Source organism: Symphalangus syndactylus, chromosome 17 (genome assembly GCF_028878055.3).
Source record: "Symphalangus syndactylus isolate Jambi chromosome 17, NHGRI_mSymSyn1-v2.1_pri, whole genome shotgun sequence".
NCBI classification, from domain to species: Eukaryota; Metazoa; Chordata; class Mammalia; order Primates; family Hylobatidae; genus Symphalangus; species Symphalangus syndactylus.
This window is the reverse complement of record NC_072439.2, coordinates 12,741,781-12,754,995: the sequence shown is the minus strand read 5'-3', so window position 1 is coordinate 12,754,995 and position 13,215 is coordinate 12,741,781. Positions and strand designations below refer to the sequence as shown.

Sequence of the window (13,215 nt, the reverse complement as noted above, 5' to 3'; positions counted from 1 at the left end):
CCAGCTGTGCCCCAGTGTCTACAGCAGTGTGTGGTCCACAGTATGCACTTAGTACATGTTTGTTGATTGACTTCACGAACCTCTCCTGAGGTTTCTCCAGAGAGAATAAGAACTTCCCACTCCCCGGGTGGGCCTGAAGGATGCTGGCTGGATGTCTGTGGTCTCTGGTCGGGACTGGAGCCTTTGCCGTGGGAGAGACTTGAGTCTGATGGCAGAGCTGTGGTTCTTCCAGTTCTAAGTGGGCCATGGCTCCTGCCTTCAAGACACCCAGTCTGAGAGGGGAGACAGCCCAGTCCACGGGTGATGGCAGTAGGAACAAAATTCCTATCTGTGGAAGTTTGCTCTGTGTAGGGAAAGGCTGAGAGCGTTCATGCACCATCTCATTTAAGTGTAGTACCTAGTGTGGTGGCTCCCGCCTGTAATCCCAGCACTTTGGAAGGCCGAAGAGAAAGGATTGAGTCCAGGAGTTCAAGACCAGCCTGGGCAACATAGTGAGACGCCCCCGCTCATCTCTGCAAAAAATTAAAAAATTAGCTGGGCGTGGTGGTGCACACCTGTAGTCCCAGCTACTGGAGAAGCTGAGGGGGAAGGATCGTCTGAGCCCAGGAGTTCGAGGCTGCAGTGAGCCATGATCGCCCCACTGTACTCCAGCCTGGGCAACATAGCGAGACCCGATCTCTGCAAAAAATTAAACCCTAAAGATAGCGCACCACCCCTGTCCTTTTGTAGAGACTACTGAGGCCCCCAGAGGGCGAGGGCCCGGCGTGATCTGGGAAGCGGTGTTTGCTGTGAGATTCCCTTTCTGGCAGGGTTCCCTGCCAGCGCTTGGCAAGGCTGCGTCCTCCTGATCCTTCAATCTCAGCCCAATGTCACTTGTTTAGAAAAGCCATTTCCGACTCCAGACTGGCCCCCGCTCCCCGCAAGCCCCCCCTCCCACGGAGGGTAACACGGTGTGAATTTCTTCACTGGTTTTTCTTCTCCCGCCCCTCCTGGAGGGGGTGGGGACCCTGTTTTAAGGCACTGGGCGCCTCCCCACTCGGCCTCAGTTTCCCCACCGGCCCAGGGCCTGAAGAAAGGGGGCGGGTGCCCGGGGGCCGGGGGGGCCCGGGCGCGGGGAGGGGCGGCGCGCGCGGGGGTGGGCGCGGGGCGGGCCGTGCGCGCGTGGGGGCGGCGGCGCCACCTTAAGGCGGCTCAGCCCGAGGCTCCCGGCCGAGCCCCGCCGGAGGGAGGCGGCTCCGCGCGGGGCCCGCTGCCCGCGCCGCCGCCGCCGAAACCCGGCCGCGGCGCGCCCGACCTTCTGCGCCGGCTGCCGCGGCCGCCCTCGCCGCGCTCCCGCCCCGGCCGCTGCCCCCGCCCGCCCCGCTGGCCCCGCTCGCCCCGCGCGCCTCAGCCCGGGGAGGGGCTCCCACGACCCCGGGCGCGCGCGCTTGGGGGCGCGCCAGGGACTCCAGGGTCCCTTGCCCCGCGCCGCTTCTCCCTCCTCCCTCTTTCTTCGGGCAGCCTCCCCACCACCCCACTTCAGCCTCCCCCCACTCTTGCCGCCTCCATATCATCAAGCTCTGGTGGCGCTTGGGGGGGCTTCTCGGATCGGCAGGATGTACCCCCAGGGAAGGCACCCGGTGAGTGGGGACTGCGGGGAGGGGGCCCCCGTGTCCGAGAACTCAGACTCTGACGTCTCCCCCAAACCCTCCCAGACCCCGCTCCAGTCCGGCCAGCCCTTCAAGTTCTCGATCTTGGAGATCTGCGACCGCATCAAAGAAGAATTCCAGTTTCTCCAGGCTCAATACCACAGGTGAGGGGGGCCGCCCCAGGGGCCGCAGGAGTTCAGCTGGGCGCCAGGGCGGGGCGAAGCCTCTGGGGTGCAGGGCGGGGAGGAGGGGCTCCCGGTGAGGGGGTCGCGAGAAAGGCCTCCAGGTGGAAGCGCAGGTGCAGAGGGGTCTGGGGACAGTCAGAGCTTGGGCATTTGGAGATCAGGAAGGGGCGGGGAGGGACTGGGACAGGAGGTAGGGGGAGGTCTGTAAGGAAATCGGGAGGGGAAATCCAGCCCCTCACTTTGGAAGCCGGCCCACATAGGGCGGGCGGGAGCCCCTTGCCCTCTCTTTCCTTCTCAGCCTCAAGCTAGAATGTGAGAAGCTGGCCAGCGAGAAGACGGAAATGCAGCGACATTATGTCATGGTGAGGGCACTTATGATGCCAGGGTGAGGGGAGAGGCGGGCAGGGCTTTGAGTCACGGTGGACTCTGGGGTAGGTCCCTGCCCCACTCCGAGCCTCGTCTTCCCTGTCTGTACATTGGGCAGGTTGGGATTTCAGGCTCTCTAGGAGGGTCCTCCCAGCTCTGGGAACAGGGAGACAGGGAGGACCCCCCTCGCCTGATGGGAGTCTCTGTCGGGCCAGGGCCTCTGGATACTTCCTACCTACCCTGCCTCTCTGGGGAGGGTAGAAGGGGCCCTTCCAGGCAGATCCCCCGCTTCCTCCTCTGGGCTTCTCCTCTGGGACCCCATGGAGGTGGGGGGGGGGGCTCTGCATCCTGCTGTGATCCCCGAAACATGAGGACTCTTGGAAGACCCTGGCATCACCTGTCTGGAGGAGGGCACCCATCTCCACCCCAGACGTTCTTACTTGGTTTTTCCTTTGCAGTATTATGAGATGTCTTACGGGCTCAACATTGAAATGCATAAGCAGGTAACTGGGTTGGGGTTAAGCGTGTTCAGGAGGGAGGGTGGGGGTCTGGAAGCCCTGAGAAGGACCCAGTGTGGGCAGCCAGGGCCAGAGCAGACCTAGGGAACATGGGTCTCATCCTGAAATCTCTGCAGAGGTCACAGAGGGCCCATCTGGGACCAGGAAGACAGATTTCAGCCTCATAGAAGGAAAATGAGTCCCACTTCTGAAGACAGTATCTAGCAGTTGCAGCGTCCAGGAGAGAGGCAGGCAGTGGGCAGGGGCCACCAGGCATCCCCATCAAGAAGGGCACATAGCAGAGGCAGGGCAGCCAGGCCAGGGAGGCTGTGGAGGTGACTTCTGTCCTAGGAGGGAGCTGGATGGCCACTCTTAGAGGTCCCTTTCAATCCAGAGAGTCTGAAGTTTTGAGATGGACCCCAGGTTCTGTTGCTGCTTTGAAGCTTCTGAGATTGGTCTCAGTGTGATTGGCTGGAAGGTTCCGAGATTGTTCTCCAGGCCCTGAATTTGATGCCATGGTTCAGACTGTGACCCCACTATTCCAAAATAGACCTCAAAACTCTGTGGCTGTTTTCAGGGCTTTGAGATTGACTGCAGTGCCATAAGGCTCTGAGCCTCTTCTGGAGCTTCTCAGTGTGATCCAAGGTTCTGAGATACACCTCAGTGTTCTGAGATAGACCTCAGGGTTCTGAGATAGACCTCAGGGTTCTGAGATAGACCTCAGGGTTCTGAGATACACCTCAGGGTTCTGAGATTGACCTCAAGGTTCTGAGATTGACCTCAAGGTTCAGAGATAGACCTCAAGGTTCGGAGATAGACCTCAGGGTTCTGAGATAGACCTCAGGGTTCTGAGATAGACCTCAAGGTTCTGAGATAGACCTCAGGGTTCTGAGATAGACCTCAAGGTTCAGAGATAGACCTCAAGGTTCTGAGATAGACCTCAAGGTTCTGAGATAGACCTCAGGGTTCTGAGACCTCAGGGTTCTGAGATAGACCTCAGTGTTCTGAGATAGACCTCAGGGTTCTGAGATAGACCTCAGGGTTCTGAGATACACCTCAGGGTTCTGAGATTGACCTCAAGGTTCTGAGATTGACCTCAAGGTTCAGAGATAGACCTCAAGGTTCAGAGATAGACCTCAGGGTTCTGAGATAGACCTCAGTGTTCTGAGATAGACCTCAAGGTTCTGAGATAGACCTCAGGGTTCTGAGATAGACCTCAAGGTTCTGAGATAGACCTCAGGGTTCTGAGATAGACCTCAAGGTTCTGAGATAGACCTCAAGGTTCAGAGATAGACCTCAAGGTTCTGAGATAGACCTCAGGGTTCTGAGATAGACCTCAAGGTTCTGAGATAGACCTCAGGGTTCTGAGATAGACCTCAGGGTTCAGAGATAGACCTCAAGGTTCAGAGATAGACCTCAAGGTTCTGAGATAGACCTCAGGGTTCTGAGATAGACCTCAGGGTTCTGAGACCTCAGGGTTCTGAGATAGACCTCAGTGTTCTGAATAGACCTCAGTGTTCTGAGATAGACCTCAGGGTTCTGAGATAGACCTCAGGGTTCTGAAATAGACCTCAGGGTTCTGAGATAGACCTCAGTGTTCTGAGATAGACCTCAGGGTTCTGAGATACACCTCAGGGTTCTGAGATAGACCTCAGGGTTCTGAGACCTCAGGGTTCTGAGATAGACCTCAGTGTTCTGAGATAGACCTCAGGGTTCTGAGATAGACCTCAGGGTTCTGAAATAGACCTCAGGGTTCTGAGATACACCTCAGTGTTCTGAGATAGACCTCAGGGTTCTGAGATACACCTCAGGGTTCTGAGATAGACCTCAGTGTTCTGAGATAGACCTCAGGGTTCTGAGATAGACCTCAGGGTTCTGAGATAGACCTCAAGGTTCTGAGATTGACCTCAGGGTTCTGAGATACACCTCAGGGTTCTGAGATTGACCTCAGGGTTCTGAGATACACCTCAGGGTTCTGACATAGACTTCAAATTTCTGAAATTGACTTCAGGGTTCAGAGATAGACCTCAAGGGTCAGAGATAGAGCTCGGGGTTCTGAGATTGTCCTATCTGTGTACTGAGATGGGTTAAAAGGTTCTGAGGCTGTTCCTGAACTTGTGATCTCAAGGTTCTGAGATAGACCCAAAGATTTTTTTTTTTTTTTAATTTTGAGACGGAGTTTCACTCTTGTTGCCCAGGTTGGAGTGCAGTGAGCCGATCTTGGCTCACTGCAACCTCCGCCTCCTGAGTTCAAGCGCTTCTCCTGCCTCAGCCTCCTGAGTAGCTGGGATTACAGGTGCCTGCTACCATGCCCGGCTAATTTTTTGTATTTTTAGTAGAGACGGGGGTTCTCCATGTTGGCCAGGCTGCTCTCGAACTCCTGATCTCAGGTGATCCACCTGCCTCGGCCTCCCAAAGTGCTGGGATTACAGGAGTGAGCCACCGTGCCTGGCCAATAGACCCAAAGATTCTAAAATTGACTTTAATGGTCCGTGCTTAACCGTGAGATCCTGAGACTGGCCAGTGGTTTCTAAAGGGATGAGAGGGGTCCCAAGCTTCTGAGCTTCATGGGCTCCTAGATTCTATCAGAATATTAGAATCAATGAGTAGAACCTTGTATTGGGACTTCCCGGTGGCTGGGAAGGAGAAGGGGGTGGACTGGGAGTGTGGGGTGCCTGGGGGTGCCCACCCTGGCATGCTTTCCTGCATGTGTGGGGTTGGTTCTGATGTGGGCAGGAGGGGGCTTGTCTGCTGAAGCATGACGTGGCCCCATGGGTCCACGCAATAGACCCCCCCCTTATGGGGTGAGGGACACCCTGGGATCCCGGTTCCACCCCCCTGGTGGGAATAAGAGACAGACTTCGCCAGACACACAGCACACCTGTAACTCAGGCAGAGGCAAAGCCCGTGGCCATTGTACGCCCGCCCCCTTCCCCACCCACACGCCTTCTCCTCTGCTCAGCCTCTTTGGGGCACCTGGGCCCAGACCCGCTCCAGGTGAAATCCTTCCCTTGAGTGTGGCGTGCTGAGATCTCCACCTGGAGGCATCCCCACCTGGTAGATCAGTCCTGGGAATGGGAGGAGACCAAGAGAAGGGCCTTGCCTGGGACGGACTTGGGCCCAGCTGGGGCTGGAATCTGGGACTCGGGGTGGAGGCCCCTTTCCTTTGTTTCAGCTGAGCCCAGCACCTCTGAGTGTCTGCGTCTGAGTTGGGTGTCTGAGCGTCTGTCTCCTGCAAATCCCTGGCGGGTGTGCGTCTGGCGGGTGGTGTATCTGTGACTCGTAGGACCTCAGCCCTGGTCTTCCCAGCTCCAGGCCACCCTGGGCCTCGCTCAGCTGAGCATGCAGCCTGGTGGGGCTCTGAATCCCGCCTCGGCCCATGCCATGCTGGCCTGAGTTCCCTCTGTGCACCTGCGGGCGCCACCTCCCCAACCCTTCAGCTTTGCAAGCACCTGGTCCGCCTGGGAGTCCAGAGCTGGGTTGCAAATCTCTACCCCGCTCCAAGCTTCCTCTCATTGCTTCCTGCCAGGCGGAGATTGTGAAGCGTCTGAGCGGTATCTGCGCTCAGATTATCCCCTTCCTGACCCAGGAGGTGAGTGGGCCTGGGGGTTGGGGGAGGAGGGGAAGGGAGCCGGAGGAAGACGGGAGGGAGTAGGTCTGGGCGAGGACGCCCCAGGCACTGATTCTGCTGCGTAGCCTGCAGTACGGATAGAGACCATTTTTTCACTGCAGTAGTCCCGCAGCCCTGAGGCCAGGCATCCCGCTGGGGCAGGGGCTGCGGGGATGGAGGGAGGTGCTGGCTGAGGGTGAGGACTGGGGGTAGAGGTGACCCCCTCAAGCCCTGCAAGTTGGCTGCCTGGGTCTGAATCCTGGCTGTGTGGCCTCAGGCAGGACACTTGTCTCTCTGTTTTTTTCAGTAGCGTAGGTGTGAAGTTGAGATGAGCTGATATACCCAGGGTGCTGAAGATGATGGGTGCACTTACTCAGCACCCGATGAACGTTAACCCTACCGTCTTGCTAGAAGAAATCACTGAGGGACAAACACTGGGTGATCCGCTCCTAGGAGGTCCCAGGGTCGTCAGGTTCACTGAGACAGAAAGCAGAATGGGGGGTGCCAGGGGTTGGGGAGGGCACAGGGAGTAAGTGTTCCATGGGGACAGAAATTCAGTTTGGGAAGATGGGAAAATTCTGGAGATGGTGCTGGGGATGGCTGCACAACCGTGTGTGTGCTTTATGCTGCTGAGCCGTGCACTTACAAATGGTTAAAATGGCCTGTAATTCGGCCCAGTGCGGTGGCTCATGCCTGTAATCCCAGCATTTTGGGAGGCCGAGGCAGGTGGATCATCAGAGGTCAGGAGTTTGAGACCAGCCTGTCCAACATGGTGAAACCCTGTCTCTGCTAAAACTTAAAAAAAAAAAAAAAAAATTAGCTGGGCATGGTGGTGTGCACCTGTAATCCCAGCTACTCGGGAGGCTGAGGCGAGGTAATAGAATTGCTTGAACTCGGGAGGCGGAGGTTGCAGTGAGCAGAGATTGCACCACTGCACTGCAGCCTGGGTGACAGAGTTAGACTCCATCTCAAAAAAAAAAAAAAACAGTTAGCTCTTCTGAGAGTGCCCCGGGTTCCTTTCAGCCTCAGTACCTTTGCACAGTCCCTGTTTCTTGATTTTTTTCTTTTTTCTTTCTTTCTTTTTTTTTTTTTTTTTTTGAGATGGATTCTTGCTCTGTCTTCCAGGCTGGAGTGCAGTGGCACGATCTTGGCTCACTGCAACCTCCACCTCCTGGGTTCAAGCGATTCTCATGCCTCAGCCTCCTGAGTAGCTGGGACTGCAGGTGTGCACCACCATGCCCAGCTAATTTTTGTATTTTTAGTAGAGATGGGTCTCCCTATGTTACCCAGGCTGGTCTCGAACCCCTGGACTCAAGCAATCTGCCCGTGTCAGCCTCCGAGTGTTGGGTTTACAGGTGTGAGCCACTGCACCCAGCCAGCACTGTCCCTGTTTCTGTATGGTACATTCTCTCTTCAGAGAGACATGAAAGATAGTTCTATTTCAGAGTGGATAAACTGGGAGGACCCTAATGCCTTGAGGACCAAACCCAGAGGGGAGATGCTCAGTTTGGTTCCGATACCACTGAGTTTGAGATTTCTGGAAGCTTAGGGTGGGGGAGAGGTCCTGTCTAGACACAGAGCATAAAGAATATCTGCAGCGGAAGGTGGGGACAAGGTTGTCCAGAGAGAGAAAGGCAAGAGCCACAAGAATTTTAGGTAGGGCCGAGCGCAGTGGCTCACGCCTGTAATCCCAGCACTTTGGGAGGCCAAGGCGTGCGGATCATGAGGTCAGGAGTTTGAGACCAACCTGGCCAGCATGGTGAAACCACATTTCTACTAAAAATACAAAAATTAGCTGGGCGTGGTGGTGCACACCTGTAGTCCCAGCTACTGGGGAGGCTGAGGCAGGAGAATTGCTTGAACCCGGGAGGTGGAGGTTGCAGTGAGCCAAGATCGTGCCATTGCACTCCAGCTTGGGCAACAGAGTCAGATTCTGTCTCAAAAAAAAAAAAAAAAAGTTAGGTAAAATGACTGTTGAAAGGAATGAGTAAAGGCACACATTTCCAGGAATTAGCAAACTGCAGCTTGAGGGCCAACTCTGGCCCTCCACTTGTTTTTGCAAATAAAGTTTTATTGACACAGCCACGCCCACTCATGTACATACCATTTCCAGCAGCTTTCCCACTGCAGTGACAGAGTTTGGTAGTTGCAACAGAGAACCTCTGGCCTGCAGAGGGAAAATATTTTCACTCTCTGGCCCTTTCTAGAAAGTCTTCCAACCCATCCTACACACACCCACACACAGGTGCACCACCATGGGAGCTCTGTATCCGCATCCTGATACCTCCTGGGTGGAGACAGCCCAGATGTCTGTCTTCAGGAGCGTGTATACACAAGCAGCCTTAGAGTGCATACAGTGCAATATGCTACTGTTCTGCTATCCTACACGGCAGTCACCAGCCCCGTGTGATCATTTACACTTATGTTAACTATTAATAATATTTAAATCTATTATTTTTTTCCTTAAAAATTTTTTTTTTTTTTTGAGAGAGAGTCTTGCTCTGTCGCCCAGGCTGGAGTGCAATGGCATGATCTCGGCTCACTGCAATCTCTGCCTCCCGGGTTCAAGGGATTCTTCTGCCTCAGCCTCCCAAGTAGCTGGGATTACAGGCACCCGCCATCATGCCCGGCTAATTTTTGTATTTTTGTAGAGAGGGAGTTTCGCCATGTTGGCCAGGCTGGTCTTGAACTCCTGACCTCAGGTGATCCACCTGCCTCAGCCTCCCAAAGTGCTGGGATTACAGGTGTGAGCCACTGCACCTGGCCTAAAAAAATTTTTTTTTACAAAAATTAGCTGGGCGTGGTGGCAGGTGCCTGTAATCCCAGCTACTCAGGAGGCTGAGGCAGGAAAATTGCTTGAACCTGGGAGGCAGAGGTTAGCGTGAGCTGAGATCACGCCACTGCATTCCAGCCTGGGCGACAGAGCGAGACTCCGGCCTAAGTATATGTCTATCTGTATGTATATATATATTAACAGAGAGGGAGTCTCACCATGTTGCCCAGGCTGGTCTCAAACTCCTGGACTCACGTAATCCTCCCACTCCGGCGTCCTGAAGTACTGGGATTACAAGTATGAGCCACTGCACCCGACCTGAAATCTGTTAAATTAATTTTATATTTAAATTTATATTTAGGCCAGGCGTGGTGGCTCACACCTGTAATACCAGCACTTTGGGAGGCTGAGGGGGGCAAATCACTTGAGATAAGGAGTTCAAGACTAGCCTGGTCAACATGGTGAAATCCCGTCTCTACTGAAAGTATGAAAATTAGTTGGGTGTGGTGGTGCGCCTGTAATCTCAGCTACTTGGGAGGCTGAGGCAGGAGAATTGTTTGAACCTGGGAGGCAGAGGGTGCAGTGAGCCAAGAGCATGCCATTGCACTCCAGCCTGGGCAACAGAGTGAGACTACGTCTCAAAAAAGTAAAAATAAAAAAAAGCCTATTAAATTTATTTTATATTTAAATTTATATTCGCTTAAATTTAATAAAATTAAGCATTCTATTCATCAGTTGCACCAGCCACATGTCAAATGCCTGGTGGCCACACACATGACCAGTGGCTTCTGTGTGGAACAGCAAAAATACAACATTTTCTTTCTTTCTTTTTTTTTGAGACTGAGTCTCGCTTTGTCGCCCAGGCTGGAGTGCATGGCACGATCTTGGCTCACTGCAACCTCCCCCTTCCAGGTTCAAGTGTTTCTCCTGCCCCAGCCTCCCGAGTAGCTGGGATTACAGGTGCGTGCCACCACACCTAATTTTTGTATTTTTAGTAGAGACGGGGTTTCACCATCTTGGTCAGGTTGGTCTCGAACTCCTGATCTTGTGATCCACCTGCCTCAGCCTCCCAAAGTGCTGGGATTACAGGTGTGAGTCACCATGCCCGGCCTCTTTTTTTTTTTTTTTTTTTTTTTTTTTTTTTTTTTTTTTTTTTTTTTTTTTTGAGACTGAGTCTCACTGTCGCCCAGGCTGGAGTGCAGTGGCGCAATCTTGGCTCACTGCAACCTCTGCCTCTTGGGTTCAAGTGATTCTCCTGTGTCAGCCTCATGAGTAGCTGGTATTACAGGCACCCGCCACCACGTCTGGCTAATTTTTTTGTATTTTTAGTAGAGACGGGGTTTCACCATGTTGGCCAGGCTGGTCTTGAACTCCTGACCTCAAGTGATCCGCCTACCTTGGCCTCCCAAAGTGCTATGATTACAGGCGTGAGCCTCCGCGCCCAGCCTAGATATAACATTTTCTCGCAGCAGAGTCCCACAGCTCTGAAAGCTGAATATGCTGCCGCCACCCACCACATCATGGAAGAAGCTTAAAATGTGATACTGAGAGGCCAGACGCCAAAGAGAACACAGAGAATGAGCCCACAACATAGTTGAAAATGGACAAATCCACGCAGGTTTAGGAAGGCAATCGTAGGAGGCAGAATTATACAGAAAAACAAATTATTGTCATGAAGGTGGAGAAGGGAGGGTGTTCCAATGGCAGGGAGTGTACGGGCTCCTGGAGTCTGGTACTTTCTGTTCCTTAACCTAGGAGGAGGGTCCATGGTGCTGATTTATTACAGTGGTTTTTTTTTTTTTTCCTGGGGGTAGTTTCACCACCAGGAGACGTCTGTGGTTGTCACAACTCGGGGTGCCCCTGGCATGGAGTGGGTGGAGGTCGGGGATGCTGCTCAGCTCCTTGTAGTGTCCGGAACGGCCCAGCCCCAGAGAACGATCCAGCCCCAAATGTCTTCGATGCCCCAAAGGAGAGACTGATTTGTAATTTTTTTTTTTTTTTTTTTTTTTCTTGAGACGGAGTCTCGCTCTGTCACCCAGGCTGGAATGCATTGGCACGATCTCAGTTCACTGCAGCCTCCACCTCCCGGGTTCAAGCAATTCTCCTGCCTCAGCCTCTTGAGCAGCTGGGATTACAGGTGCCCGCCACCACCATGCCTGGCTACTTTTTGTATTTTTAATAGAGACGGGGGTTTCACCATGTTGGCCAGGCTGGTCTCGAACTCTTGGCCTCAGGTGATCCGCCCACCTCAGCCTTCCAAAGTGCTGGGATTCCAGGCATGAGCCACCGCGCCCGGCCTGATTTGTAATTATTCTACCTGCACTTAGGTTTGGTTTCTTTCTCCGTGTGCTTATTTCAAAATTCCAAAAGGAAAGGGAGAGAGTGAGGGGGAAAAGATTAAAGAGAAATGGAGAGTACCGGGGCAAAGATAAGAGGGTGGCGGGTGGAGGTCAGGCCCCCAAGGGCACCGCTAGCGTGAGCAGGGGCTCAGCGTACCCTCGACCTGATCCTTCCCACCCGCCAGCATCAGCAGCAGGTGCTCCAGGCCGTAGAACGCGCCAAGCAGGTCACCGTGGGGGAGCTGAACAGCCTCATCGGGGTGAGTATCTCCAGCCCCTGCCCCGCCATGGGGAGACGCCCACTCCCAGGTCCCTGGCACCCACCCAGGAGGTGTTAAAGCTGTGGGTGGTGTGTGGGCCTCGGCTCCGGAGGTCCTGGGAACCCCAGAGGCACACGCTGTGCTTAGGCCCTGTTCCCTGTGTCTGCCTCTTGGGCTGGGGAACCGCTGGGCTCCCGCCACGCCCCCCGGTCCCGGCCCATCCTCCCTCCTTTCCAGCAGCAGCAGCTCCAGCCGCTGTCCCACCACGCACCCCCTGTGCCCCTCACCCCCCGCCCAGCCGGGCTGGTGGGCGGCAGTGCCACGGGGCTGCTTGCCCTGTCCGGAGCCCTGGCTGCCCAGGCTCAGCTGGCCACGGTTGTGAAGGAGGACCGTGCGGGCGTGGAGGCCGAGGGGTCCAGAGGTGAGTGGGCAGCGCGGGGTGGCATTGGCTGGGGGGACGGGGCTGGGGAGGAGGACTGGAAGGCCAGGGCAGCAAACACATCACTGTGAGGGGATGAAGTGGCTCATGCCTATAATCCCAACAATTTGGGAGGCCGAGGCAGGAGGATCGCTTGAGCCCAGGAGTTCATGACCAGCCTGGGCAACAGAGCGAGACCCCATCTCTACAAAAATTTAAAAATTTGCTGGGTGTGGTGGTGCATACCTGTATTCCCAGCTACTTAGGAGGCTGAGGTGGGAGGATCACTTGAGGCCGGGAGTTAGAGGCCAGCCCGAGCAACATAGCAAGATGCCATCTCTATGAAAAATTTAAAAATTAGTCAAGCATAGGCTGGGCGTGGTGGCTTATGCCTGTAATCCCAGCACTTTGGGAGGCTGAGGTGGCTGGATCACCCAAGGCCAGGAGTTCGAGAGCAGCCTGGCCAACATGGGAAAACCCCATCTCTACTAAAAATACAAAAAAAAAAATTAGGCGGGAGTGATGGCGGGTGCCTGTAATTTCAGCTACTCAGGAGGCTGAGGCAGGAGAATCGCTTGAACCTGGGAGGCAGAGGTTGCAGTGAGCCAAGATTGTGCCACTGTACTCCAGCCTGAGTGAGACAGTGAGACTCCGTCTCAAAAAATTAAATAAATAAATAAAAATAGCCGGGCACGGTGGTTCACGCCTGTAATCCCAGCACTCTGGGAGACCGAAGCAGGCAGATCACCTGAGGTCAGGAGTTTGAGACCAGCCTGGTCAACGTGGTGAAACCTTGTCTCTACTAAAAATACAAAAATTAGCTGGGCATGGTGGTGGGTGCCTGTAATCTCAGCTACTCGGGAAGCTGGGACAAGAGAATTGCTTGAACCTGGGAGGCGGAGGTTGCAGTGAGCTGAGTCCAGCCTGGGCGACAGCGAGACTCTGTCTCATTCATAAATAAATAAATGCCAAGCATGGTGGCATGCCCCTGGAGTCCCAGCTACTCGGGAGGCTGAGATGGGACAATCACTTGAGCCCAGGAGGTCGAGGCTGCAGTGAACTGTGACTGGGCCACTGCACTCCAGCCTGGGCAACAGAGCAAGACCCCAATTCTTAAAGTGTGAGGGGATGAACGACAG

At 54.5% G+C, this 13,215-nt stretch overlaps 1 protein-coding gene across 3 annotated transcripts in view; it reads left to right on the top strand.

Moving 5' to 3' along the window:
• Positions 1-1,208: 1,208 nt before the first annotated feature.
• Positions 1,209-13,215, top strand: part of TLE2 (TLE family member 2, transcriptional corepressor) — a 34,850-nt gene continuing 22,843 nt past the window's right edge. The window contains exons 1-7 of one of the 3 annotated variants that reach the window (XM_055247169.2): positions 1,209-1,619; positions 1,695-1,792; positions 2,112-2,175; positions 2,638-2,682; positions 6,206-6,268; positions 11,584-11,658; positions 11,899-12,079. In XM_055247169.2, coding sequence (XP_055103144.1) covers positions 1,596-1,619; positions 1,695-1,792; positions 2,112-2,175; positions 2,638-2,682; positions 6,206-6,268; positions 11,584-11,658; positions 11,899-12,079 — 550 coding nt within the window. In that variant the 5' untranslated portion in view covers positions 1,209-1,595. Of the gene's footprint in view, positions 1,620-1,694; positions 1,793-2,111; positions 2,176-2,637; positions 2,683-6,205; positions 6,269-11,583; positions 11,659-11,895; positions 12,080-13,215 lie in introns of those variants that run through there. The other 2 variants (XM_055247166.2, XM_055247170.2) reach the window with 2 other exon arrangements.